The sequence below is a fragment of the Nicotiana tabacum genome, chromosome 3 (genome assembly GCF_000715075.1).
Source record: "Nicotiana tabacum cultivar K326 chromosome 3, ASM71507v2, whole genome shotgun sequence".
NCBI lineage: Eukaryota > Viridiplantae > Streptophyta > Magnoliopsida > Solanales > Solanaceae > Nicotiana > Nicotiana tabacum.
In genome coordinates, this window is record NC_134082.1 from 205,908,519 (window position 1) to 205,936,251 (window position 27,733).

Genomic DNA, 27,733 nt, shown 5'->3' on the forward strand with positions numbered 1-27,733 from the left:
ACAAGGGTCATTGGAGCTTAAAGCGCGGGCTTTAGTGCAAAAAAGTGCAATATAACAAATAGTGTAAAATATATTTACAGATCACGTAATAAAAACATAAGTGACAAATATATTCAAAATTAGAGCAATATAATATTATTTTTTTATCAATGTAGCAAAACTATGGTGAAAAATATGATAAACTATCAACTAAACAAAACCAACTATTCTACTTCTAAATTCTAATCACTAGCATTATCATATGCATCTAAATTGTCATATTATTCTTCAATAGGATTACTCTCATTGGTATCACTAGAATTATAGCCTTCAATATCTTCTTCCTCTAATTCCTCAGAATTAACATCATCTATATCTCTATTAATACGTCGAACTTGAGAGCTTGAAGCACCGGTTTTCAAAGTTTTTGATGGTCTCTTTTGAGTATGAATATATTTGTGCATCTTCACTTCCTGATGCTCTAGCCACATCGCCCCAAGTTAAGTCATCATCTCCCCCAAACACCAATTCATTTTCCGATTCAAAATTTACCCCTATTTCTCCGACCAACCACTCATTACTATGATCAATATGATCCAATGAGATTGGATCAATGATATTCCGCAAGTCAAAGAGAGTTCTTAGAGCACGATTATACTTGACATACACTAGATCATTCAATCTTGTATGCTCTAATCTATTCCTCTTCTTGCATTGGATCTGCACATGAATTATTTTATCTCATTGTTAGTAACATTGTAAGTTTGTATTAATTAACCAAATAAATTAAAATAATGGATAGTTATACGTAACAAATGTCTAATAATAACTCACATGTTCAAACACACTCCAATTACGCTCGCAACCAGCTGAACTAGCGGTTAAGCTCAAGATTCTAATGGCTAATTTTTGGAGATGAGGGGCTGAATTTCCATATAGATTTCACCATTCAGCTGAAAAAGATATAACTTAGTGGTAAGTAAATATTGAACGTAGGGCCGTGCATAATTTGGTAAATACCGAATTACCATACCGAAATCGAAATTTTTGGTATTTGGTGTTTGGTATTTGGTATGGTATTTGGTTTAAATTTTAAAAATATTTGGTATTAGGTATGATATTTGGTATTTTTTTTAAAATACCGAAATACTGATACCGTACCAAAATATTGATTAAGTAATATATATATATATTATTTATAACATAAATATAAAAGTTGTAAAATTTTACTTCCCTTTATCCTTAATTTTTTTTAAATATTTCCCACCTTTTATTTTCACTATACGTACCTTTCCTCCCTTTTTTTGGTTACCTGCTTACACCCAGTCGTTTCCCCTTTTAGTTTTAGGTTTAGAAATCTAAAATCCACCATTTTCAATTCTTACTTCAACTTAGACAGACCATAGACAAATCTCTCCAGCTCTTTTGCTGTAAGTTGCGCCTGGTTTCTAGCTTTTGCCTTCTCTCGCGGTTCGCAGTAGGTAGGATCTCGATCTCCCCCCCTCTCTCTATCTAGCTATCTATATTTTTCTCCTCTTCTCTGTTTCATTTCTCTCTCTCTATCTCTCAATCTTCTGCTCCTTTTCTCTGTGTATTCATCTCTTGCTCTATATATGTTTGGCAAGTTATTATTGAAAGAAGACGTGCACAAGTGGGTTAGGGTTTTTGGTACAATCAAAATTACTGAAAGAAGACAAAGCTGATTGCAATATTGTAGTAAAATTGAGTTCTGATACATTATTTTTTATGTTCTTTTGGTTGTAGATTATCATTTCATTGCTCTTATATATATGTCATATGCTTCATATTTTACTTTTTGGTACATCATTCCTTCATGTATTACTTTTTATCTTCACAGATGGCAGAGATTCAAGGTAAAATAGGTGAAAATGGGGGTTCAAATGAAACCATAACTACAAGTGAAGTTGATTCAGTTTTAAGCAATAAAAGGAAAGGCATGAAAGAAAGATTTGTTGTGTGGGAACACTTTCAAAAGCTGGTTGATGGTCCTAATAGGGTAACAATTGTAAAATATAAATACTGTGATTTTACGAAAGAAGATTTTAATATAAAAAATGGAACGTTGGGATTGAAAGGTCATATGAGCAGGTGTGTGAAATTTCCCTATAATGTTGAAACAAATCAAAGATTGATAGGATTTCAACCAATTTCAGGTGGTAAAAATGATGTGGGAATGCCCGTCTCTTGGAAATTTGATCAAGAACTTTGTAGAAGGGATTTAGCTAAAATGATAATTCTTGATGAGCAACCTTTTAGCCATGTTGAAAAAGAAGGTTTTAAGAACTTTGTGAGTGCTTTATGTCCTCAATTTCGGGTTCTTTCCCGTCATACAGTGACTAGGGATTGTTTTGAGCTTTATGGTGAAGAGAAACAGAAACTCAAGAAATTTTTCAAAGAAACAAAACAAAGAGTTTGTCTTACTACAGATACATGGACCTCATTACAAAAGATCAATTATATATGCATTACGGCTCACTTTATCGACAAGGATTGGAAGATGCACAAAAAAATAATAAACTTTTGTCCAATTACTAGTCATAAAGGTGATGATATGGCAAATGTTATTGCTAAGTGTTTGCTTGATTGGAGTTTTGTTCACGACCCTAAATCTAATCCGGTCGTGATGGCGCCTCTCGTGAAGACAAGACCACTCGACACACCTCTAATTCACTTTAAGCAATAAAAATAATAACTACTAAGTCTTTAATTAGAATTAAAATCCCAAAATAAGCATTTAACAATATAATTTACGGAAATAAAAATCAACACAACCCGACATTAGGGTATCACTAGTCATGAATATCTAAAACAATACTACGAATCTGAAAGTCTACTCCACTACTAAATAACTGAATCAGAAAGGAAATAAGATAGAGGGAGGTTGCACTAGGCTGCGAATCGCCAAACAACTACCTAATAAACTTTTGAAGATCTGCTGGAACTATCCACCCTTTGTAGCAGGACTTGTAGTGCCCGAATCTGCACACATAGGTGCAGGGAGTAAAGTGAGTACTTCCAACTCAGTGAGTAATAAAAAGAAATGAAGACTGAACGATATAAAATCACGTTAAACACAACATTTAGCTATCAGAGATATAACAAAATCAGTAACACAATTTAACAATGAAATCTCATAAAAATACCTTTTTAAGAATTCAACAATAGATAGGAAAAACAACTAGGAATGGTAAACACATAAGAACTTCCACTCGGGCACAATAATCATCAGTATCAGCCCCTCGGGCAATATCACAGAACAATACCAGCCCCTCGGGCTATATCTCATATCACAAGGGGTACCCGCGCTCACTAGGAGTGTGTCGACTCCTGGAGAGTCCCGTTACGACCCAAGCGCAATATCAAGCCATCTCGTGGCATCATAATAGGCTCTCGGCCTCATATCAATATCAATCCACCTCGTGGCGTACAATCTTAGGCCCTCAGCCTCATTATCATAATCAGTATATCACTGCTGCGGCGTGCAGCCCGACCCACAAGTATCCTCACAATACAGGCCCTCGGTCTTACTCAGTCAGAATCTCATAAGCCCTTCAGGCAATAGTAAAAATATGCAGCTCGGCTCAAAATATCTTTAAAACATCATTTAAGGTTTCTAAAACAGATTAACATAGCTGAGTTTTGAAAACATTGAAAGATATGGCATGACTGAGCACAAGTATGAAATCAAACAGTGAGGAAAATATCATTAACGATCCCCTAAGGGTTCAAACAGTTGACACAAAGCCCAAATATGACATTTAGCCCAAAGTATAATAATATCAAATAATTAGCTATCAAATATACAGAAAAATAGTCATTCGGGATGGACTAAGTCACAATCCCCAATGGTGCACGACCCCACGCTCGTCATCTAGCATGTACGTCACCTCAACATAGCCGAACGTTGTGTAATCCGGGGTTTCATACCCTCAGAACAACATTTAAAATCATTACTCACCTCGAACTAGCCCGAAAAGCTACTCTGCAACACGCTTGCCTCTCGAACCAACTTTTGAGTGCTCCAAATCTACCAAGTTCGGATTTTTATCATCAAATTATGCTAAATGAATGAATTCCAATTGAAAAATATCGATTTTAAGCACAAAACCCGACCCCCGGGCCGACCAAAATGTTCTTCATCATCTTACGAGTTCGTACATATAAAGAGCTCGAAAATTGGAGTTCGTTTGACCCCTCAAATCATCCCTAGAAGGTCTCATAATCACAAGCCCTAACTCCACCTTTTTCTACTGATTTTCATGAATTAAACACTAATATTTTGTTCCTTAATCACAAATAATCGAGTTTTAGGGTCCAAAATCCTTTCCTCAATGAAGAACAATGATTTCCTCTCTTCAAAATCGCCTCAAAGCTCTTTTCCTATTCAAAAATGGTGGAAGTTAGGTTCAAAGTCGCGGAATAGCCTTTTTAAAACATTCTGCCCAGGTTTCATCGAGTTGTACCTTGCGCTGTGCAGATTGTACATCCTATTACAATTTTCTCCTGTTGTACACCTTATGCTAAAACGCCCATAACAATTTGAAGATTTAGAAACTAGACTCGAAGATATTTTATTTGATAGGTTGTACACCATATGACTCTTTATATATTCTGAGATATGAGCTTCTAAAGTCGGCTCCATGCATCAGAAAATTCTGTTAAAACTGCTCCACCAACCATCTTCAATCGATCATAACTTTCTGATAAAATGTCCAAATTATGAATGGTTTAACTTTCTGGAAACTAGAATGCAAGGACAATAACTTTTATGCTTTGCAAATTTTCAAAGTCCTTATAGATTTCGAGATATAAGCTTCTAAATTTAGCTCCGTGATTGCACTAGTTGCTGTCAAAATAGCTTTCTGCAGAAAATTTCAGCAACTCTTTGGTCCGAAATTCATTCCGTTAACCTTCCGAAATCAACCCGAGGCCCTCTGGACCTTAATCAATTATACTAACATGTCCCAAAACATGATACGAACTCGCCCGAGGCCTCAAATCACATCAAACAACGTCGAAATCATGAATCGCACTCCAATCCAAACTTTATGAACTTTGAAATTTCAAACTTCTACATTCAATGCCGAAACCTGTCAAATTATGTCCGATTGACCTCAAATTTTGCACACAAGTCATATTCGACATTACGGACCTGCTCCAACTTTCGGAATTAGAATCCGACCCCGATATCAAAAGGTCAACCTCTCGGTCAAACTTCTCAATAACCTTCAAATTTCTATATTTAGCCAAATGACTTCAAAATGACCTACGAACCTCCGAATTCACTTCTGATCGCGGTCCCAACTCCAGAATCACCATACGGAGCTATTACCAGACTCGGAATCCCAAACGGACATCAGTATCACTGAAATGCACTTCAACCCAAACTTATGAAATTCCTAAAAAATTCTAACTTCCACAATAGGCGCCAAAATGTTTTCGGATTTTCCAAAACCCAATCCGGACATACGCACAAGTCCGAAATCTCCATACGAACTTGCTAGAACCTTCAGATCCCGATTCCGTTGTCGTTTACTCTGAAATCCAATCTTAGTCGATTCTTCCAACTTAAGGCTTCTGAAATGAGAATTTTCTTTCCAATTTGACTCCGAACTTCCCGTAATTCAACTCCGACCACGCCTACAAGTCATAACACTTGAAATAAGCTGCTTATGACTTCAAACCGCTGAACGACGTGCTAGATCTCAAAACGACCGGTCGGGTCGTTACAGGTTTAGATAAGATCTTTACTGTTACAATTGATAACGCAAGTTCAAATGATGTCACAGTGAAAGAGTTGTCTAAGCAACTTACCAAATGGGGAACTAATTTGATGGAGGGTAAACATCTCCATATGAGATGTATGACTCACATCCTCATTCTTGTTGTTTAGGAAAGTTTGAAAGAAGTGGGTGATTCTGTGAAACACGTTAGACAAGCAGTAAGATATATTAGACAATATCCTGCGAGGTGGAAAAAGTTTAAAGAATGTTGTGAAATTGAAAAGATTGCATGTAAGAAATCACTATGTTTGGATGTTCCTACTAGGTGGAACTCCACCTACTTGATGTTAAATATGGCAAAAGAATTCGAGCATGCATTTGCAAGTTATGATGCTCTTGATCATGGATTGTTGCATTATCTTCTTACTCATGTGTGTGAATATGGAAAATCAGTAGGTTCACTTGTAAGTTCTGATTGGGAAAGTGTGAGGCTCATGGTGAAATTTTTTGAAACTTTTTTTGTACTTACCTTGAAGATCTCTGGTTCACTTTATGTTACATCAAATGTTCATTTTGTTGAAATATGTGAACTTCATTATAATTTGAAAAGTTTGATAGCAGAAGATAACGTTGACTTGAGTTCAATGGCAAGAAAGATGAAAGAAAAATTTGACAAGTATTGGGGTACTCCAGAAAAGATGATCTTTATTGCATGTCTTTTGGATCCGCGCCATAAGTTTAAGTATGTTACTTATGCACTTGTGAGCATGTTCGGGGAAGAAACAGGAAAAAATATAGTAGGAGAAGTGAAAAACTACATGACTTCTTTGTTTGATGAGTATGCAAAGAAACACTCAAAAAATGATCATACTTTATCTTCTACATCAAGTAGCTCATCAGAGACGTCAAGTGCAAGTAGTCATGGAACTCAATCTAAAACTTCAAAGGCAACATTTTTCACAACAATACAAGAGGCACAAAGCTGAAAATGGAAATTCATATGCTAAAACAGAGTTAGAGAAGTATCTAGATGAAGAATATTATGATTGAGGTGATGGTTTTGATATCTTGCTTTGGTGGAAAGTGAACAAACCTAGATTTCCAATTGTTGCCGAGATTGCTCGTGATGCTTTAGCAATTCATGTGTCTAGTGTGGCATCAAAGCTCACGTGCAAGCTCTTGTGTGTTGTCAAGATTGGCTTTGAAATGAATTACTTCCTGTTAGAGTTGAGGAAGATATAGATTATCTCATGCAATTTGAACTTGGTAAGAATATTTTATTTGTATGCACTCTATATTGATATTTGCAAATTGCAATTAGTTTTTTGTTCATATTGCATATTAAATTACCTTGAATTCTCTGTAGGCTTGCCCAATGGAACAGAGCCTTGCATCGTTGATGTATAGTTGTTAGTTGCAACACATATGGTAAGTCTAGCTTTTATTTGGTTGATAAATGTTACCAATTTATGTTGTTAGATATTGGATTAATTTTTATCCCGTCATCCTTGCAGCACGAAGTTACCAGAGAGCTTCAAGAGAATGTTTCTAATTCCATGTTCTTTTGTTAAAGCCTGTGCACCATCTATTTTTGTCTATGTAGTTAATGGATGTTACACATAATGGTTTATGTAAACAACACTTGTGAAATACTTATTTTAGTCATATTTTCAGAAACTTACTGGTGTCTGGTGCATTCTTTATGATGATGCAAGTTAGAGCTTTATAACAGATATATTTAAATATTGATGAAGGTTGTAAACATTATTCTAATCTTATGCTCCTTTTTGTAGAAGTCTCATATATGATGTGTAGTGTTGCTGTATTCATAAGATTGATTTTATTGGCTAGTTATAATTTTAATTTTGTTGGCTAGTTAAGGCGTTTTTCTCCCCTAAATATTATGTTCAAAAAGTTGCTTTAGAGCCGAACAAACCGAAGTTAGCGCACCGAATAAATCGAAACCAAAAGGCAAAAAGCCGAACCATACCGAATTTAATTAGGTAAGGTATTGATATAGCATTTTAGGAAACCTAATACCAAATATACAGAACCGAATTATCTAAATATCGTACCGTACCAACCGATGAACACCCCTAATTGAACGTGAAGACTTGAAATGTTAATTGTAAACATTGAATTTTCATATACCTGGAGATCTCGTTGCTCTTGATCTTTTTTCCATGGGAAGTCCAAATTGTCCCTTAGCTCTTGTATGTAATGGTAACTCAGATACAATCTTATCTTGAACTTCAATATTTATAACTAATTTCTGAATACAAGCATATCGTCCATTTGTTACTTCTCTACAATTCTCAATGGCTGGATCTTGATAGAAATAATCGGGATTAAAATAATGTCCAGCGGCATGTAATGGTTGATGCAATTGGCATTCCCATTCAATGATCTCAAAAACATATTTGTACTTCACAGATGTCATGACCCAAAATCCAACTAGTCGTGATGGCACCTAACCCAACCCACTAGGTAAGCCAATTAACAACTATCTAATTTCAATGAAATTAGTAAGACAATTAAATAAAAGAAAACATTTGAATCTTATACATTTCCCAAAGACCGGTAGTACAAATCATGAGCTTCTACGCTTAGAATATGTAAAGCTGGTATGAAATAAATACATCGCCTCTTCGAAATGTACATAAACAGATTGTTATAAATCTAAGGCTACAATGAACAAGAGGCAACTACGACGAAAACACAAGTACATCTTTAAATCCAGTTCCCGCCGATCTTAGTAATGTCAGTAGCCAACATCTGTACGTAGGGTACAGAAGTGTAGTATGAGTACAATCGACCCCATGTACTCAATAAGTAACAAAGCTAACCTTAGGTTGAAAGTAGTGACGAGCTGGAACAAAGGTTGGGCTCACAATGCCATGAAACTAGCCCAAAATAATGATATGATGTGTCAATAGTAGCAATAGAGATTGAGATATGATATGAAATGAATGAACATGACTGAGTATGAAATTGCAATTTAAACAAATAATTCAACAGCAATATGATCTCGGTGGGTCCCAACAAAATACGCATGTAGCCTAGACATGGTTTCTAATATGGATCACAACTCAATAGTTTTAGTACATTGAGATTTCATGGTTACAGATAAGATCAAGTAACTACACAGTACCACGGAAATAATAGAGCCATAACTTACACGATGCACGCCCACACACCTATCACCTAGCACGTGCATCACCTCAACACCAAACACAAAACACGTAATTCGGGGTTTCATACCCTCAGCACCAAGTTTAGAAGTGTTACTTACCTCGAACAAGTAAATTCCAATACCGAGCAAGCCAAGCAACACTCCAAAATGCCATCACACGCGTACTGACCTTTACATGGCTCAAAACTAGCCTAAATCAACTCAAGTACATCAAATAATGCCAAAGGAAACAAACCCAATCGATAAATGTCAAATCTTTAATCAAAAGCCCAAAATCGGCCAAAAAGTCAAAACCCGGGCTCGCACCTCGGAACATGATGAAACTCACAAAATCTGACAACCCATTAAATTACGAGTCCAACCATACTAGTTTCACTTAAATTCGACTCCAAATCGATGTTCAAAATTTGAAAATTCACATTATAAAAATTTAGCCTAAAGCTCCCAATTTCTCTTTTGGAACCCTCAATCAAATGCCAAAAATGAAGATAGATTCATGATATAAAATAAAAAATGAGTAGAGAACACTTACCCTAGTTCACATGTGTCACGATCCTAAAATCGACCCGGTCGTGATAGCGCCTATCATGAAACTAGGCCAACCGACACAATTCCCGAATCAACCGTTATTTAGTAAAAGTCATTTTTAAGCCATTAATTAATAAATAATCTCATAATGTAAGTCTAAATGAATAGTGCGGAATAAATACACAAGCCCGACATCGGGGTGTCACAAGTCATGAGCATCTACTAAGGTCTGAAAACAACGAAGAGTCTGAAAATATATAAAAATAGTCTAAGGAAGACAAGAGGGAGAAGGGCAGGGTTGCGAACGTCGGGTAGCTACCTTGCTAACTCTGATGACTCTACCACTGAGCAATCAACACCCGCTACTGAATTCAAAAATACCTGAATATGCACACAAGGTGCAGGGAGTAATGTGAGTATGTCAACTCAGTAAGTAATAAAAGTAAATAAAAGCTGAGCAGTAAGAAAACACATTATTCCACGTCATAACACTACAACAATTATAGTACATTGCTCAAAACAGTACAGAAACCATTTTTCTTGTAGAACATCTCAGTTTCAGTAAAACTTTTTCTTTCAAAACATCTTTCAATAGTTTCAAACGAGTGATGAAAACATCTTTCCATAGTTTCAAACGAGTGATGAAAACAGTGAGAAAAAGGGTAGAAATGTAAACAGCCACTCGGGCAAACATGTACTATAACCTGCCCCTCGGACATAAAGTCAACAGAACTAGCCCCTCGGGCTACCTCACAACCACTCGTAATCAGCCCCTCGGGCAAAACATGGATCAAGAACAACCCATCAGGCAATAACATGAATCAACAACAGCCCCTCGGGCTACATCACATCACTCACACTAGGTACCCCCGCTCACTGGGGGTGTTCAAACTTCGGAGGGGCTCCTACAACCCAAGCGCTACAACAAGCCATCTCGTGGCATAATAAATCAGGCCCTCGGCCTCATAACAACAAGCCACCTCGTGGCATAAATCAATCAGGCCCTCGGTCTCACAATATCATGAATCAGTACAACCTGCTGCGGTATGCAGCCCGATCCCATAATATTCTCACAACACAGGCCCTCGGTCTTACTCAGTCGAAATCTCTCAAGCCACTCGGGCAACAGTGAAACAGGAAACTCAGCCTAAAATATCATTTAAAGTATCAAAAACGGAGTAAATACGGCCGAGTTATGAAATCAGTAAAATACAGCATGACTGAGTACAGATAATAAGTCAAAACAGTGAGGAATGATAGTAAAAAACCCCTGAGGGTCCAAAACAGTTGGCACGAGGCCCAAATATGGCATTCAGCCCAAAACATAGTAATAATTTTCAAAATACAATGATATCAAACATTTTTAATCAAATACGTGACTTAACAGTCGTATGGGACAGACCAAGTCACAATCCCCAACAGTGCACGACCACACGCTCGTCATCTAGCGTGTGTGTCACCTCAAAGTAGCATAACGATGTGAAATCCGGGGTTTCATACCCTCAGGAAATTTTTTTACAATCATTACTTACCTCAATCCGGTCCACACTCTAGTCCGCGATGCCCTTGCCTCTCGAATTGGCCTCTGAATGCTCCAAATCTAACCAAAATCAAATCCATACCATCAAAATATGCTAAGGGAACAAAGCCCACTCGAAAATAACCAATTTACAAAAAAAAATCTCGAAATTGGCCAAACCCGACCCCCGGGCCCACGTCTTGGATTTCGATAAAAATCACAAAATTAGAATCCTTACACTCTCACGAGTTCATACATATAAAATACATAAAAATCCGACCACAAACGACTCCTCAAATCCCTAAATCAAAGTCTCCAATTCCAAGCCCTAATTCCCCATTTTTAGGCTTTAAATCCCATAAATTTCATGTTTAATTAGGTAGAAATCACAATAGAATCGAGTATTGAGTTCAAAAATCTTACCTCCAAGTGTTTCCCTTCGATTCCGTCTTCAATCCCTCTTAAAAAGTTTCAAATCCGGCCAGCAATGGTGAAAATAGACCAAAAATCGCGAAGGCCACTATTTAAACATTCTGCCCAGGCAAAAATTCCTTCTTCGCGAACGCGGTCAAAGCCTCACGTTCGGGTAGCAAAAAATTTCATTGACCAATTAATCCTCTTACGCGAACGTGAAGCTTCAGCTTCCCTGGCCTTCGCGAACGCGATACACCAACGCGAACGCGAAGAACAAACTACCAGGGCCCCAGCTGCTCCAATTACTCTACGCGAACGCGGGACCTACATCGTGTTCGCGATGCACACTCAGCCTTACCCTTCACGAACAAGGGACCAACATCGCGAACGCGAAGGGAAATTCTCCTGCCTCACACAATATCTCTTTTCGAATGCGAGGACCCTCTCGCGAACGCGAATAGCAAAACTCTGCAACACAGAACTGAAGAAATCTGCAACTTTCAAAACAAGAATTTGATCCGTTTAACCACCCGAAACTCACCCAAGGCCTTCGAGACCTCAACCAAACATGTCAACATATCCCATAACATCATTCAAACTTTTTCCAACCTTTGGAACGTCCAAAACAACATCAAAACATCAAATCATCATCGGATTCAAGCCTAAGAAATTCCAAAACTTCCAAATTTCGCTTTCGATCAAAAAGTCTATCAATCCTCGTCCGAATGACCTGAAATTTTGAACACACGTCACAAATGACACAATGGACCTACTCCAATTTTCGAAGTTCCAGTCCGACCTCCATATCAAAATCTTCCCTACCAACTAGAAAACGCCAAAATTCCAATTTTGCCAATTCAAGCTTAAATCTACCCCGGACATCCAAAATGCATTCCGATCACGCTCCTAAGTTCCAAATCACCTAACGAAGCTATCCGAACTATAAAAACCAAGTTCTGAGATCATTTACTCGCAAATCAACTTCCGCTTGACTTTTCCAATCTTATAATCAACTTAAGAGACTAAGTGTCTCTTTTCTCTTTACAATCATTCCGAACCCGAACCAACCAACCCAACACAACATAAAAGAGATGAACCACACAAAATGAAGCAGAAATAGGGGAAACAGTGCTAAAACTCTCGGAACGACTGATCGGGTCGTTACATTCTCCCCCAATTAAATATACGTTCGTCCTCGACCGTGCCCAGAGTTGTTCCAAAAGCCAACAAATCGCTGTATAACCTTACCATGCACATACTCGGGGGTGATCCCATGTCACCCTATCCCATATAGGTCCGATAACACAACATAACTAAAATTTCACAATCCAACCTTGCCCATTAACCTTAGAACCAAATTTCCACTTCCGAAATTATCTATAAGATCAGAATAAGTCCGAACAAATTGTATCAACCATATCCGTACCCAAGATGCAATTACATGATATACCACATAACTCATACACTCGTAGCGATAACTTCTAATCAGAGCAATTGCTCAAAACAACCGAATACCGATAATAAACCTCTTATAAATCAAAGCCTCACTCCAACACTTCTGTATACTGCCAGTGATAAAAGAAACACACAAAAATCATAACCATTCTTCAGATCAACCCGTCATGGAGTTCCCTGTCCTCCGGCAAGGACCACAGAAAATTTCTAAGCCGAAACCCGATATTATCCTTCCAACATGCGGAAATCGAATCCGATAGTATTCACCCTAGGTCCAATGACCTCATCTCATCCAACACGACTACTCTACTGACATGACACATCAACGCAATCTGAAGCCATAACTCGTACAATCCGCGCACCAATAAGCAACAATCCGATCGTACTCAGGTCATGAAAAATGACTCAAATGAGAGAGTTGTACCGCAAGCTCACCAGTACCACCACAACACAATATTGAGAACCCATCACACATCGTAAAACTAGAACACACGAATCTATCCCGAAGGATCATACCTCCACATAACTTCGCTCCAATGTGTGACTTCATCCGAACACTGGTCCACATGACACACCCCAAGTCACTATGCTCAAAATTGCCAACCACACGCAATTTGATGTCTAGAACCAAAAGTAAATCATCATAACCACGACGAAGCAATGACATAACACCACACGAACCTAATAGGACACAATCGATACGCCATCCACCGAGCAATACCCAATACTCTTCCCACTCAAATCCCACAATTAGACCCCAATAGAACTGCACCATATGCGCCTATAAACAATAAATCATAATGCCTCGCAACACAGAAAGGTAACTCATAGATCACCCAAGAACACTAATAAGCTCAATAACAATCGAATCAGCACATCCCTCAACAATAGCAACTTGATGCAGAACCCACATCCATATAGGCCTACAAATGAACCCCTTATCAAGGAGTTCCTGAAGTTGCTCCTTCAACTCTCTTAACTCTGACGGTGCCATAAGATATGGTGCCCGACACCAAATCAATACTAAAATCAACAACCCTGTCCGGCGATATGCCCTGCAGCAGGATACACATTCGGAGAATCCCTCACCGCCAGAACTGAATCAATGGTAGGAGTCTCTGCACTGACATCCCTCACGAAGGCCAAATAAGAAAGACAACCCATTCCCGACCATCAGCTGGGCCTTCAAAAAAATGAAATCACCCTACTGGGAACATAACCCGTTGAACCTCGCCGCTCAATCCGTGGCATCCTTGGCATAGCCAACACCGCCGACTTAGCGCAATAGTCCAGAATAACACGATGCGGAGACAACCAGTCCATACCCAACACCAAACCAAAATCTAACATACTAAGCAACAAGGGATCCACTCGGATCTCCAAACCCCGATAGTTACCACACATGGCCGATACGTGGGACCCACAACCACAACATAACCTATTTATGAATACTCCCAGTCTCCAAATCCATATAGCACACGAATCACCATATCCGACCCCAATTCCACCGTCTGAATACATACCACACCTCTAATACCCAATCATTCCATGAGGGATACTCCTAAAATTCTTTTATGCCATTAAGCAAACTCGGATATCAGCAGTCGATCAAACAACAGAGTGTTGCAATACTAATGAAGTATCCATAACTCAAACACATCGCCCTTTTTGAAATTTATACCCTCATCAAGCCACACCAATCAGTACTATCATTTCCCTAATCTTCTGAAACTGCCCATGTTTTCTGAGAATTTATGACCCTTCCTTTCAGAACTGAACCGTGACCTTCACATGCAAATTTTGACCCTACACAACATATCATATGTATCATGCCATCATATGATAAATATGAGAACTTCATAACCCCTTCCGAGCCACAAGCAGCTACGTACTCAACTAGCCAAGAACATTTCATTTGATCCCATCTAGAAGAAACTCATTATACATCACATGCTCCTCACGCCCGTAGAAAATATACATCTTTAACCGTGATAGAAACAATCAAGAACTCTCTGAATCCCATTTGCACAAACCCAAACCGTCAGGACTAAATCCTTTTAACTCAACCAAGCTACGCATGTCACTAAAACCCAAGAGAACTATTGCGAAACACCTATAAAAACTCATTACCTCATAAGCACCCAAAGAACTAATCATATCCTTTGCCATGCCGATCCGACCTACTACCAAGCTACTCCCTCTATCCAAGTTCCTTCTGATTTACCTTCAACTTGATACTTCTTCTCGGTATAACACCACAATCCTCGACCCAGACTCACCACACGAGACCCAAGCATAAAACCATACCGTCTTAAGGTTCATAAGTCGCTGACTACTCTCTCAAACATCCCCAAAAGAACCACATTCGAAATACTTACTCCGAAAAGACTTCCTGCAAATCTAAAGCCATTACCTTCACCTTCCTGATACTGATGTGTAGAATCCATAATGATATATAAATGCCACAAGTCTTGACACCCTCCAATGCAAACCCCCGTTCCTAGCCAAATATACATCCTGAAGATTCCCAATTACTACATGTAGATCTTGAATCTTTCAAAACCATTCCCGGGAGTCATCCACTCTACTTAGGTTTCAATTAGAATAGCAACACCTGTGGAAGTTACCCCACCTTAATGCAACCAAATAGATTCTTGCTCTGTGCACCATACATCCTTTACCAATAACAACTCAAGTCATTCAGTGATTCTCATACACCCATAAAGCATAACATAGCCTTTATTAAAATTTCCTTTACTCGAACCATTCTCGATCTCAACCCCTGCAAGCCACAACTGATTCACTAGCATACCTCAAACTGAAACCAATACAACACATAACCATACCATCAACAAATCAATAGCGGACTCCCCCGCTTGGCTCAAAGCCATAGGTCAAAACACACTGAAATCACAATGCCCATACTCTACTACTGCCATAATACCGTGGTGTAATTAAACTAAATCCTTCATAAGCTTGTGCAACACGAACCCTCTAGTACTTCAAATCATCTACAAATCTCGTATTCATCCTCGTAACAGACAAGCCCACTCTCAAGCGATCCAAATTCAAATTGCAACACATATATTTCCCTGGTAATAAAGATCCTACTACAAAACAACATAGGGATCACACAACTTCAGAACACTCCGCAGGAGATAACCCACTTGTTTTGCCTCAAACTAACATCTCTTTATACCCTTCCACCATTATAAACATCACGTAATCACTTAATGTTCCTGAGTCTGAACTCATATCGTAACATGAAATCTACTCTACTCCCCAACTAGACAACATGAAAAGATCCTTCAACACGCACACAACTCGGGCTATACATCAAGTCACGATGGAAATCACGCACCAGATAGTTCCTTCTACCTTCAAGTGGCCCCTTCTTTACCACATTCAAATCATATGGACATATCTCGCAGTCACGTCATACTCATCACATAGCCATCCAGTCATCACTCCCACTAATAGGGACATTATCGAACATATAAATCCAAAAGCACGCGCTCACATAATCAACACCTATGTGCTCAAGCTACAGGCACAACCAGGCCTCAAGTCCTCTAGACTGGCCCAACATCAGTACACAGAGATCACATCTCGCCCCTCGATCAGGGAATCGCAAGCCATCAATGCACATCTGATGCTGAGCGCTCATGCGCGCATACGAACGTGTGGAAGGAATTTCAAGAGTTATATTTCAAGTTGAATCAATGACGCACAATAAGAATTCAAGAATGTGGGATTTCCTAAAGGTTCTGCAGCCTCCCGAGGATAAGTACAGATGTTTCGTACCGATCCGCGAGACTATACTAAACCTGCTCATGACTCGCGAGACCTATGTAACCTAGGATCTGATACCAACTTGTCATGATCCTAAAACTGATCCGGTCGTGATGGTGCCTATAGTGAAACTAGACCAGCCGACGCAATTCCCGAATCAACCATTATTTAATAAAAGTCATTTTTTAAGCCATTAATTAATCAATAATCTCATAATGTAAGTCTAAATAAGCAGTGTAGAATAAATACACAAGCCTGACATCGGGGTATCACAAGTCACGAGCATCTAGTAAGGTCTGAATATAACGAAAAGTCTGAAAATATACTAAAAACAGTCTAAGGAAGACAAGAAGGAGAAGAGAAGGTCTGCGAACGTCGGGCAGATGCCTTGCTAACTCCGATGACTCTACCACTGAGCAATCAACACCCGCTACCCGGTTCAGAAATACCTAAATCTGCACACAAGGTGCATGGAGTAATGTGAGTACGTCAACTCAGTAAGTAATAAAAGTAAATGAAAGCTGAGCAGTATGAAAACACATAATTCCATGTCATAACATTACAACAATTACAATACACTGCTCAATACAGTACAAAAACCATTTTTCTCGTAAAACATCTCAGTTTCAGTAAAACCTTTTCTTTTAAAACATCTTCCAATAGTTCAGACAAGTGATGAAAACATCTTTCCATAGTTTCAAATGAGTGATGAAAACAATGAGAAAAAGGGTAGAAACATAAACAGCCCCTCGGGCAAAACATGTACTATAACCTGCCCCTTGGGCATAAAGTCAATAGAACCAGCCCCTCGGGCTACCTCACAATCACTCGTAATCAGCCCTTCGGGCATCACATGAATCAAGAACCACCCCTCGGGCAAAACATGGATCAAGAATAGTTTCTCGGGCAACAACATGAATCAACAACAGCCCCTCGGGCTATATCACATCACTCACACTGGGTACCCACGCTCACTGGGGTGTTCAGACTCCGGAGGGGCTCCTATAGCCCAAGCGCTATAACAAGCCATCTCGTGGCATAATAAATCAGGCCCTCGGTCTCATAACGACAAGCTACCTCGTGGCATAAATCAATCAGGCACTCAGACTCACAATATCATGAATCAGTACAACCTGTTGCGGCCTGCAGCCCGATCCCATAATATCCTCACAACACAGTCCTTCAGCCTCACTCAGTCAGAAATCTCTCGAGCCACTCGGGCAACAGTAAAACAGGAAACTCAGCCCAAAATATCATTTAAAGTATCAAAAACGGAGTAAATACGACCGAGTTATGAAATTAGTAAATTACAACATGATTGAGTACAGATAATAAGTGAAAATAGTGAGGCACGAGGCCCAAATTGGCATTCAGCCCAAAACATAGTAATAATTTCCAAAACACAATAATATCAAATAGGTTTTAATCAAATACGCGACTTAATAGTCGTACGGGACGGACCAAGTCATAATCCCCCAAGGTGCATGACCCCACGCTCGTCATCTAGCGTGTGCGTCACCTCAAAGTAGCATAACGATGTGAAATCTTGGGTTTTATACCCTCAGGACAACATTTACAATCGTTACTTACCTCAATCCGATCCACACTCTAGCCCGTGATGTCGTTGCCTCTCGAATCGGCCTCCGAATGCTCCATATCTAACAAAAACCATATTTATACCATCAAAATATGCTAAGAGAACAAAGCCCACTCGAAAATAACCAATTTACATCAAAAATCCCGAAATTGGCCAAACTCGACCCCCGGGCCCACGTCTCGAATTTTGAAAAAAATTACAAAATTAGAATCCGTACACTCTCACGAGTTCATATATATCAAATACATCAAAATCCGACCATAAACGACCCCTCAAATTCAAAAATCAAAGTCTTCAATTCCAAGCCCTAATTCCCCAATTTTAGGCTTTAAATCCCATAAATTTCATGTCTAATTAGGTAGAAATCACAATAGAATCGAGTATTGGGTTCAAAAATCTTACCTCCAAGTGTTTCCCTTCGATTCCCTCTTCAATCCCTCTAAAAAAGATTCAAATCCGGCCAACAATGGTGGAAATAGACCAAAAATCGCGAAGGCCACTATTTAAACATTCTGCCCAGGCAAAAATTCCTTCTTTGCGAACGCTGTCAAAGCCTCGCGTTCGCGAATCACAAAATTTCATAGACCAATTAATCCTCTTACGTGAACGCGACTTCCATCTCGTGAATGTGAAGCTTCAGCTTCCCAGGCCTTCACGAACGCGACATACCAACGTGAACGCGAAGAACAAACTACTAGGGCCCTAACTGCTCCAATTACTCTACGCGAACACGGGACCTACATCGCGTTCGCGATGCATACTCATCCTTACCCTTCACGAACGCGGGACCAACATCGCGAACGCGAAGAGCAAAACTCTGCAACACAGAACTAAAGAAATCTACAACTTTCAAAATAAGAATTTGATCCGTTTAACCACCCAAAACTCACCCGAGGCCCTCGGGACCTCAACCAAAAATACAAACACATCCCATAACATCATTCAAACTTGTTCCAACCTTCGGAACGCCCAAAACAACATCAAAACATCAAATCATCATCGGATTCAAGCCTAAGAAATTCCCAAACTTCCAAATTCCACTTTCGATCAAAAAGTCTATCAAACCTCGTCTGAATGACCCAAAATTTTCCACACACGTTACAAATGACACAATGGACCTACTCCAATTTCCGAAATTCCATTCCGACCCCAATATCAAAATCTCCCCTACCAACCGGAAAACGCCAAAATTCCAATTTCGCCAATTCAAGCCCAAATCTACCCCAGACCTCCATAAAACATTCTGATCATGCTCCTAAGTCACAAATCACCGAACGAAGCTATACTAACCATGAAAACTAAATTCCGAAATCATTTACTCAGAAGTCAACTTCCGGTTGACTTTTTCCAACCTTATAATCAACTTAAGAGAATAAGTGTCTCTTTTCTCTCTACAATCATTCTGAACCCGAGCCAACCAACCCAACACAACATAAAAGAGTTGAACCACACAAAATGAAGCAGAAATGGGGGAAATGGAGCTAAAACTCTCGGAATAACCGATCGGGTCGTTACAGCATGGTGAAAATTGCATCAAGAATCACCTCAATCCGAGCTCCATAGCCCCCAAAATGTAAAAATGGCCGACACCCCCGTTAGAACACTCCGCGGGAGATAACCTATCTGCTTCGCCTCAAACTAACATCTCTTTATACCCTTCCACCGTCATAAACATCACGCGATCACTTAATCTTTCTGGGTCTGAACTCATATTTGTTACATGAAATCTACTCTATTCCCCAACTAGACAACATGAAAAGATCCTTCAACATGCACACAACTCGGGCTATACATCAAGTCACGATGGAAATCACGCCCGGATAGTTCCTTCTGCCTTCAAGCGGCCCCTTCTCGCCACATTCAAATCATATGGACACATCTCGCAGTCACGTCATACTCATCACATAGCCATCTAGTCATCACTCCCACTAATAGGGATATTATCGAACATATAAATCCAAAAGCATGCACTCACACAATCAACGCCTCCGTGCTCAAGCTACAGGCAAAACCAGGCCTCAAGTCCTCCAAACTAGCCCAACATCAACACACAGAGATCACATCTCGCCCCTCGATCAGGGAATCACAAGCCATCGCTGCACATCCGATACTGAGCGCTCATGCGCGCATACGAACACGTGGAAGGAATTTGAAGAGTTACATTTCAAGCTGAATCAATGACATACGATAAGAATTCAAGAATGTGGGATTTCCTAAAGGTTCTACAGCCTCCCGAGGATAAGTACAGACGTTTCGTACCAATCCGCGAGATTCTAGTAAACATGATCATGACTCGTGAGACCTATGTAACCTAGGATCTGATACCAACTTGTCACCATCCTAAAACCGATCTGGTCGTGATGACGACTATCGTGAAACTAGGCCAGCCAACACAATTCCCAAATCAACTATTATTTAATAAAAGTCATTTTTAAGCCATTAATTAATCAATAATCTCATAATGTAAGTCTAAATAATCAGTGCGGAATAAATACACAAGCCCGACATCAGGGTATCACAAGTCACGAGCATCTACTAAGGTATGAATACAACGAAGAGTCTGAAAATATACTAAAAACAGTCTAAGGAAGACTAGAAGGAGAAGAGCAGGGCTGTGAACGTCGGGCAACTACCTTGCTAACCCCGATGACTCTACCACTGAGCAATCAACACCCGCTGTCGGGTTCAGAAATACCTGAATTTGCACACAAGGTGTAGGGAGTAATGTGAGTACGCCAACTCAGTAAGTAAAAAAAGTAAATGAAAGCTGAGCAGTAAGAAAACACATAATTCCATGTCATAACACTAAAACAATTACAATACATTGCTCAAAACAGTACATAAACCATTTTTCTCATAAAACATCTCAATTTCAGTAAAACCTTTTCTTTTAAAACATCTTTCAGTAGTTTCAAACGAGTAATGAAAACATCTTTTCATAGTTTCAAATGAGTGATGAAAACAGTGAGAAAAAGGGTAGAAACGTAAACAACCCCTCAGGCAAAACATGTACTATAACCTGCCCCTCGGGCATAAAGTCAACAGAATCACCCCCTCGGACTACCTCATAATCACTCGTAATCAACCCCTCGGGCATCACATGAATCAAGAACCGCCCCTCGGGCAAAACATGGATCAAGAACAGCCCCTCGGGCAACAACATGAATCAACAACAGCCCCGCAGGCTACATCACATCACTCACACTGGGTACCCCCGCTCACTAGGGGTGTTCAGACTCCGGAGGGGCTCCTACAGCCCAACCGCTTTAACAAGCCATCTCGTGGTATAATAAATCAGGCCCTCGGCCTCATAACAACAAGCCACCTCGTGGCATAAATCAATCAGGCCCTCGGCCTTACAATATCATGAATCAGTACAACCTGCTGCGGCGTGCAGCCCGACCCCATAATATCCTCATAACAAAGACCCTCGGCCTCACTCAGTCAGAAATCTCTCAAGCCACTCGGGCAACAGTAAAACAGGAAACCCATCCTAAAATATCATTTAAAGTATCAAAAACAGAGTAAATATGGCTGAGTAATGAAATCGGTAAAATACAGCATGACTAAGTACAGATAATAAGTCAAAATAGTAAGGAATAATAGTAAAAAGCCCCTAAGGGTCCAAAATAGTTGGCACGAGGCCCAAATTGGCATTCAGCCCAAAACATAGTAACAATTTCCAAAACACAATGATATCAAACAGGTTTTAATCAAATACGCGACTTAACAGTCGTACGGGACGGACCAAGTCACAATCCCCAATGGTGCACGACCCTACGCTCGTCATCTAGCGTGTGAGTCACCTCAAAGTAGCATAACGATGTGAAATCCGGAGTTTCATACCCTCAGGACAACATTTACAATCGTTACTTACTTCAATCCGGTCCACACTCTAGCGCTCGATGCCCTTGCCTCTCGAATCGGCCTCTGAATGCTCCAAATCTAACAAAAACCAGATTCATACCATCAAAATATGCTAAGGGAACAAATCTCACTCGAAAATAACCAATTTACATCAAAAATCCCGAAATTAGCCAAACCCGACCCCTAGGCCCACGTCTCGGATTCCGATAAAAATTACAAAACTAGAATCATTACATTCTCACGAGTTACATATCAAATACATCAAAATCCGACCACAAACGACCCCTCAAATCCCATAATCAAAGTCTCCAATTCCAAGCCCTAATTCCCCAATTTTAGGCTTTAAATCCCATAAATTTCATGTCTAATTAGGTAGAAATCACAATGGAATCGAGTATTGAATCAAAAATCTTACCTCCAAATGTTTCATTCGATTCCCTCTTCAGTCCCTCTCAAAAAACTTCAAATCCGGCCAACAATGGTGGAAATAGACCAAAAATCGCGAAGGCCACTATTTAAACATTCTGCCCAGGCAAAAATTCCTTCTTCGCGAACGCGGTCAAAGCTTCGCGTTCGCAAAGCACAAAGTTTCATTGACCAATTAATCCTCTTACGCGAACGTGACTTCCATCTCGCGAACGCGAAGCTTCAGCTTCCCAGGCCTTCACGAACGCGACACACCAACGCGAACACGAAGAACAAGCTACCAGGGCCCCAGCTGCTCCAATTACTTTACGCGAACGCGGGACCTATATCGCGTTCGCGATGCACACTCAGCCTCACCCTTCGCGAACGTGGGACCAACATCACGAACGCTAAAGACAATTCTCCTGCCTTACACAATATCTCTTCGCTAACACGTGGACCCTCTCGCGAACGCGAAGAGCAAAACTCTACAACACAGAACATAAGAAATCTGCAACTTTAAAAAAACAATTTGATTCGTTTAACCACCCGAAACTCACCTGAGGCCCTCGGGACCTCAACCTAACATGCTAACACATCCCATAACATCATTTAAACTTGTTCCAACCTTCGGAACATCCAAAAAACATCAAAACATCAAATCATCATCGGATTCAATCCTAAGAAATTCCAAAACTTCCAAATTGCTCTTTCCATCAAAAAGTCTATCAAACCTCGTCTGAATGACCCGAAATTGCATACACGTTACTATTGACACAACGGACCTACTCCAAATTCCGAAATTTCATTCCGACCCCGATATCAAAATCTTCCCTACCAACCGGGAAACGCCAAAATTCCAATTTCGCAAATTCAAACCTAAATCTACCCCGGACCTCCATAATACATTCTGATAACGCTCCTAAGTTCCAAAACACCTAACAAATCTATCCGAACCATAAAAACCAAGTTCCGAAATCATTTACTCAGAAGTTAACTTCCGGTTGACTTTTCCAACCTTATAATCAACTTAAAAGACTAAGTGTCTCTTTTATCTCTACAATCATTCCGAACCTGAGCCAACCAACCTAACACAACATAAAAGAGCTGAACCACACAAAATGAAGCAGAAATGGGGAAAACGGAGCTAAAACTCTCGGAACGACCGATTGGATGGTTACAACATGATGAAAATTGCATCAAGAATTGCCTCAATCCGAGCTCCATACCTCCCAAAATGTAAAATGGCTGAAACCCCCGAAATAGAGTATTTTATAATTTGCCTAGGTATTCCTCATACGCGAACATGGGAAGTCCATCGCGTTCGCGATGAACAAAATATACTGCCACCAGAATTACTCTTCGTGTTTGCGGTACACTCCTTGTGAACGCGACTTAAAGTTGCTCTCAGAACTTCGCGAACGTGGCTTTAACTACGAGAACGTGATGAAGAAGGCCTCCAGCTCGAGCTCCCAGCTCAACCCTAGGCGTCCGCGATCCCTCAAAACACGAATAACACGTTCGACCTGTCGCGAACGCGTTGAAGAAAGTCCCCCATTTCTATAAATCACTACGCAATCGTGGCCATTTCTTCTCGATTGCGAAGAACAACAGAGACATCAAAAACCAGCAACTCCAAGCCAACCCCGAATGATCCGAAACCACCCTGAAACTCACCCGAGCTCCTTGGGACCCCGTCCGAACATACCAACAAGCCTCATAATATAAAAAGGACCTACTTGAGGCCTCAAATAACACATAACAGCATCAAAATGACGAATCGCATCTCAAATCGAAATCAATGAACTTTGAACTTTCAATTTCAAAAACTCGCACTGAAACATATCAAATCAACCCGGAATGAACCCAAATTTTGCACACAAGTCTCGAATAACATAACAAAGCTATTCCAATTCTTGGAACCAAAATACGAATCCGATATCCTCAAATTCAACTTCTGGTCAAACTTATGAACTTTCCAAACCTTCAAATTTTTAACTTTCGCTAATTTGTGCCGAAACCTTCTAGAAACATCCAATTGCAAAATTTGGGCATACGTCCGAGTCCAAAATTACCATTCAGGCCTAACGGAACCATCAAAACTCCGCTCTGGGGTCAAATTCACAAAAAGTCAAACTTGGTCAACTCTTCCAACTTAAAGCTTTCACAGTAAAATTCATTCTTCCAAATCGATTCCGAATAACCAGAAAAAATTAAAATCGATGATTCACATAAGTCATAATACATCATACGATGTTGTTCAAGACTTCAAATAGCTGAACGATATGCAAATACTCAAAACAACCGTTCAGGTCGTTACAATAGACTTCCTCTCAAATGATTTTGCGATGGTTTCCTTAGCTTTATCCATAGCTTCATAAATATATCCCATAGCTGGCTTTTTCTCATTGTCAACTAATCGGCCATTATCTTCAGTAGATAAACAAATTGATTCCAAAATGCAGGCATCAATATAGTATGAGTTGTAACTTTTTCCTGTGGTTTTTTGACCATTTACTATTTGTCACACCTCTTTTTTCCCAAGGGATATGGAGTTTTTCCAATTAAGGTGACATTATTCAAAATGAGATTATTTATTTAATTAGAATCTCCACTTGGAATAATTTTATGGTGTCCCAAGTCACCAGTTTATTTTAAATCCCAAATCGAGGAAATTTGACTCTATTTTAAAGTCTGCGAACACAGAAGACCATGTAAGAAATTCTGTTAACTTGGGAGAAGGTGTTAGGCACTTCCGAGTTTCGTGGTTTTAGCACACTCACTTTAATCATACTTGGCTTAATTAAATTATTTAATTACGTATTTTAGAACCTATGTACATTTTACCTTTTACCGCTTTTAAGGCGTTATGGATTTATCTTTGAAACGAGTCACATGAGTGTAAACCCATTTTATTCGGTGCGTTAAAAATTATGTCACACGTACATGTACATAATTAATAATACTTTATATTTTAAGATTTATTTCGTCCAAAGCTGCACGAACGCATACCTTGATTTATTTTTGGGAACTCGTAATTATGTCACACGAACGTATACATAATCATGATAATTTTATTAATTAAAATCGTGCCTAAAGCATACTACCGTGTTCATGAGTTATTTTCTTTAACTACAATTGAGATTAGTGTAAGGTTATGAATTATGAAACTATTTGTTGTGAAAAGGGGTGTAAATTAGTTGTAAAGGTGGGCTAGCTTGTAACTTTGGAGAAGAATGGGCCAGTATGTTATTTACCTTTGGTCTATTTGTTTAGAGGAGAAAAACAAGATCATCACAAATGATATTTTTTATGAAGTGGACCTGACATAATTTCAGCATATTAGGACCCAAAATTATTCAAAAAAGGTCCAAACCAATCCTTATTGTGAAGAACTAATTCTAGTAGCCCATTAAACACTCTAAAACATTCCACTGATTTGCCGATTTAAATCATCTAACAATTTAAAGTATTCATTCAAGAACAGAGGCTACATATATTATAAAATTGATAAACCAATTAAAATAACTTAAATGAAAGCTAAAACATGCTACTCAAATAAAGAAAAATCACAAATCATTCAAAAGTCTCACCAAGTTATTATAACAAAGTGAAATAAGAATGAAAAATTGAGAAGCGGACCTTTTATTGATGAACAAAGTCAAAATTTGCAACTCAATCGGACTAAACAGAGCAAAGACCGTCGGACTGGAAAGCTGAAACTACGAATTAGAACCTCGACATAGAAGCCTTACTGGATCTTTGACGGAGTTTGGTCACTCGAATGTTTTTCGCCGGAATGGATGGGTGTTTTACAACTGATTTCAAGACTGTTTAGCATCAGTTTTGGCTGGTTTTTGTGATGTTTATTGTAAAGACCCGTAAAATTCTTAACCAAAACTTGGAATTTCGTGGTGCTGAGTTGGATTCCTGCGTTATTATAGTTCGGACTTTTTGGATTAAACAATACCTTAAGGACTTAGACGAAAATGTTTCTCAAAAAGAACGCGTTCCTGCGGCCCATTATGCGGCCGCATAATCACTCTACGCACCGCATAATAGCCGCAGAGTGAAACAGAAAGTTGGCCAATTTTAAGGCCAGTTATGCAGCCCAATTGTGCGATCGCACAATTGCTATGCGGGCTGCATGTTGATCGCATATCTTCCTTGAATTTTTGTGAAGGGAAGTTCTGCGGTGCATTATGCGATTGCAGAACAGATATGCGGACCACATATCGGTCGCATAATCAGTTAGAAAACTTAACTTCCTGAGGCTCTTTCTGCGGTCACTTTGCGGACTGCATAACCATTATGCGGTCGCATATGCGACCGTAAACCTATGTCGGGGCACCCACTTTCTTAATTTAAAACTCGACCCCCATTCCGTTAAAACGCCTCCCCTTAGGCCATTTTCGGCATATTTTCTCTGATAATTAGAATAAGAGAGGAGGATCAAAGAGAGGGGAAGGGGTCTCCATCAATTGTTCATCAAATCCTAGCCTAAACATCTTGAATATTAACAAACAAGGCACATAAGTCTCCTTTCCAAGAGGTAAGCTTTTATCACCCAAGCTCTCAATTCTATATTGTAGCTAAAATAGACCATTGGTGAGGTAATTCATGGGGATTAGAGTGGTTACCTTGCATGCATGTGATCCTAATATATGTGGGGGAGTGCTAAAACAAAGATAGGAAATAATGGGGAATGGGTTGTGGGAATCTTCCACTAAAAAGGGCCATGAGACCCTAACAAACACATAATGTTTGATATAATGCTCAAGTGAGCTAGGGCTATGATCAATTTCCTAATAATGAGTTCAATTGTGCTACATTGTTAAATAGATTGAAGGTGCTAAAGGTTCCGGAACTTGTCGTAAGAATTAGGGAAAGACTCAATTAAGGTATGTATGGCTAACCCTCTTCTTCTTAGAATTGAATTCTTGGTGTCCGAATAATTGGCATAAGTTTCGAGTTGATCATACTAGGTTGATTGCCTTAATATGTTGGGTTGAAAGATTTATGCTCCATAATTGTTCTAAGTGTTTACCCTGAAAGCATGCTATTTGAAAATGTGATTATGTTCTCCAAGCTTTTTCTTTCCTTATGTGCGCATGCCTTATATGATAGCATTTATTGACATGGATGATGACGTTATTTGAACGAATAAAAAAAGGAAGACTTGAATTATAAAATGTGAGTGCGAAGAACTACTTAATAAATGGGGTTGTATGTGCCATGTA

At 39.4% G+C, this 27,733-nt stretch overlaps 1 protein-coding gene across 1 annotated transcript; it reads left to right on the forward strand.

Moving 5' to 3' along the window:
* Window positions 1–1,837: 1,837 nt before the first annotated feature.
* LOC142178821 (zinc finger BED domain-containing protein RICESLEEPER 2-like) lies at window positions 1,838–6,709 on the forward strand. Its single transcript, XM_075248560.1, has 2 exons — window positions 1,838–2,410; window positions 5,894–6,709. The coding sequence occupies exons 1-2, from the start codon at window positions 1,838–1,840 to the stop codon at window positions 6,707–6,709; spliced, it is 1,389 nt and encodes a 462-aa protein (XP_075104661.1).
* Window positions 6,710–27,733: the final 21,024 nt, after the last annotated feature.

Coding starts and splice junctions, on each gene's coding strand:
- LOC142178821 (XM_075248560.1), top strand. CDS start 1,838: ATGGCAGAGATTCAAGGTAAAATAGGTGAAAATGGGGGTTCAAATGAA. Junction 2,411..5,893: donor TCAAAGAAACAAAACAAAGA/GTTTGTCTTACT, acceptor CTTGTTGTTTAG/GAAAGTTTGAAAGAAGTGGG.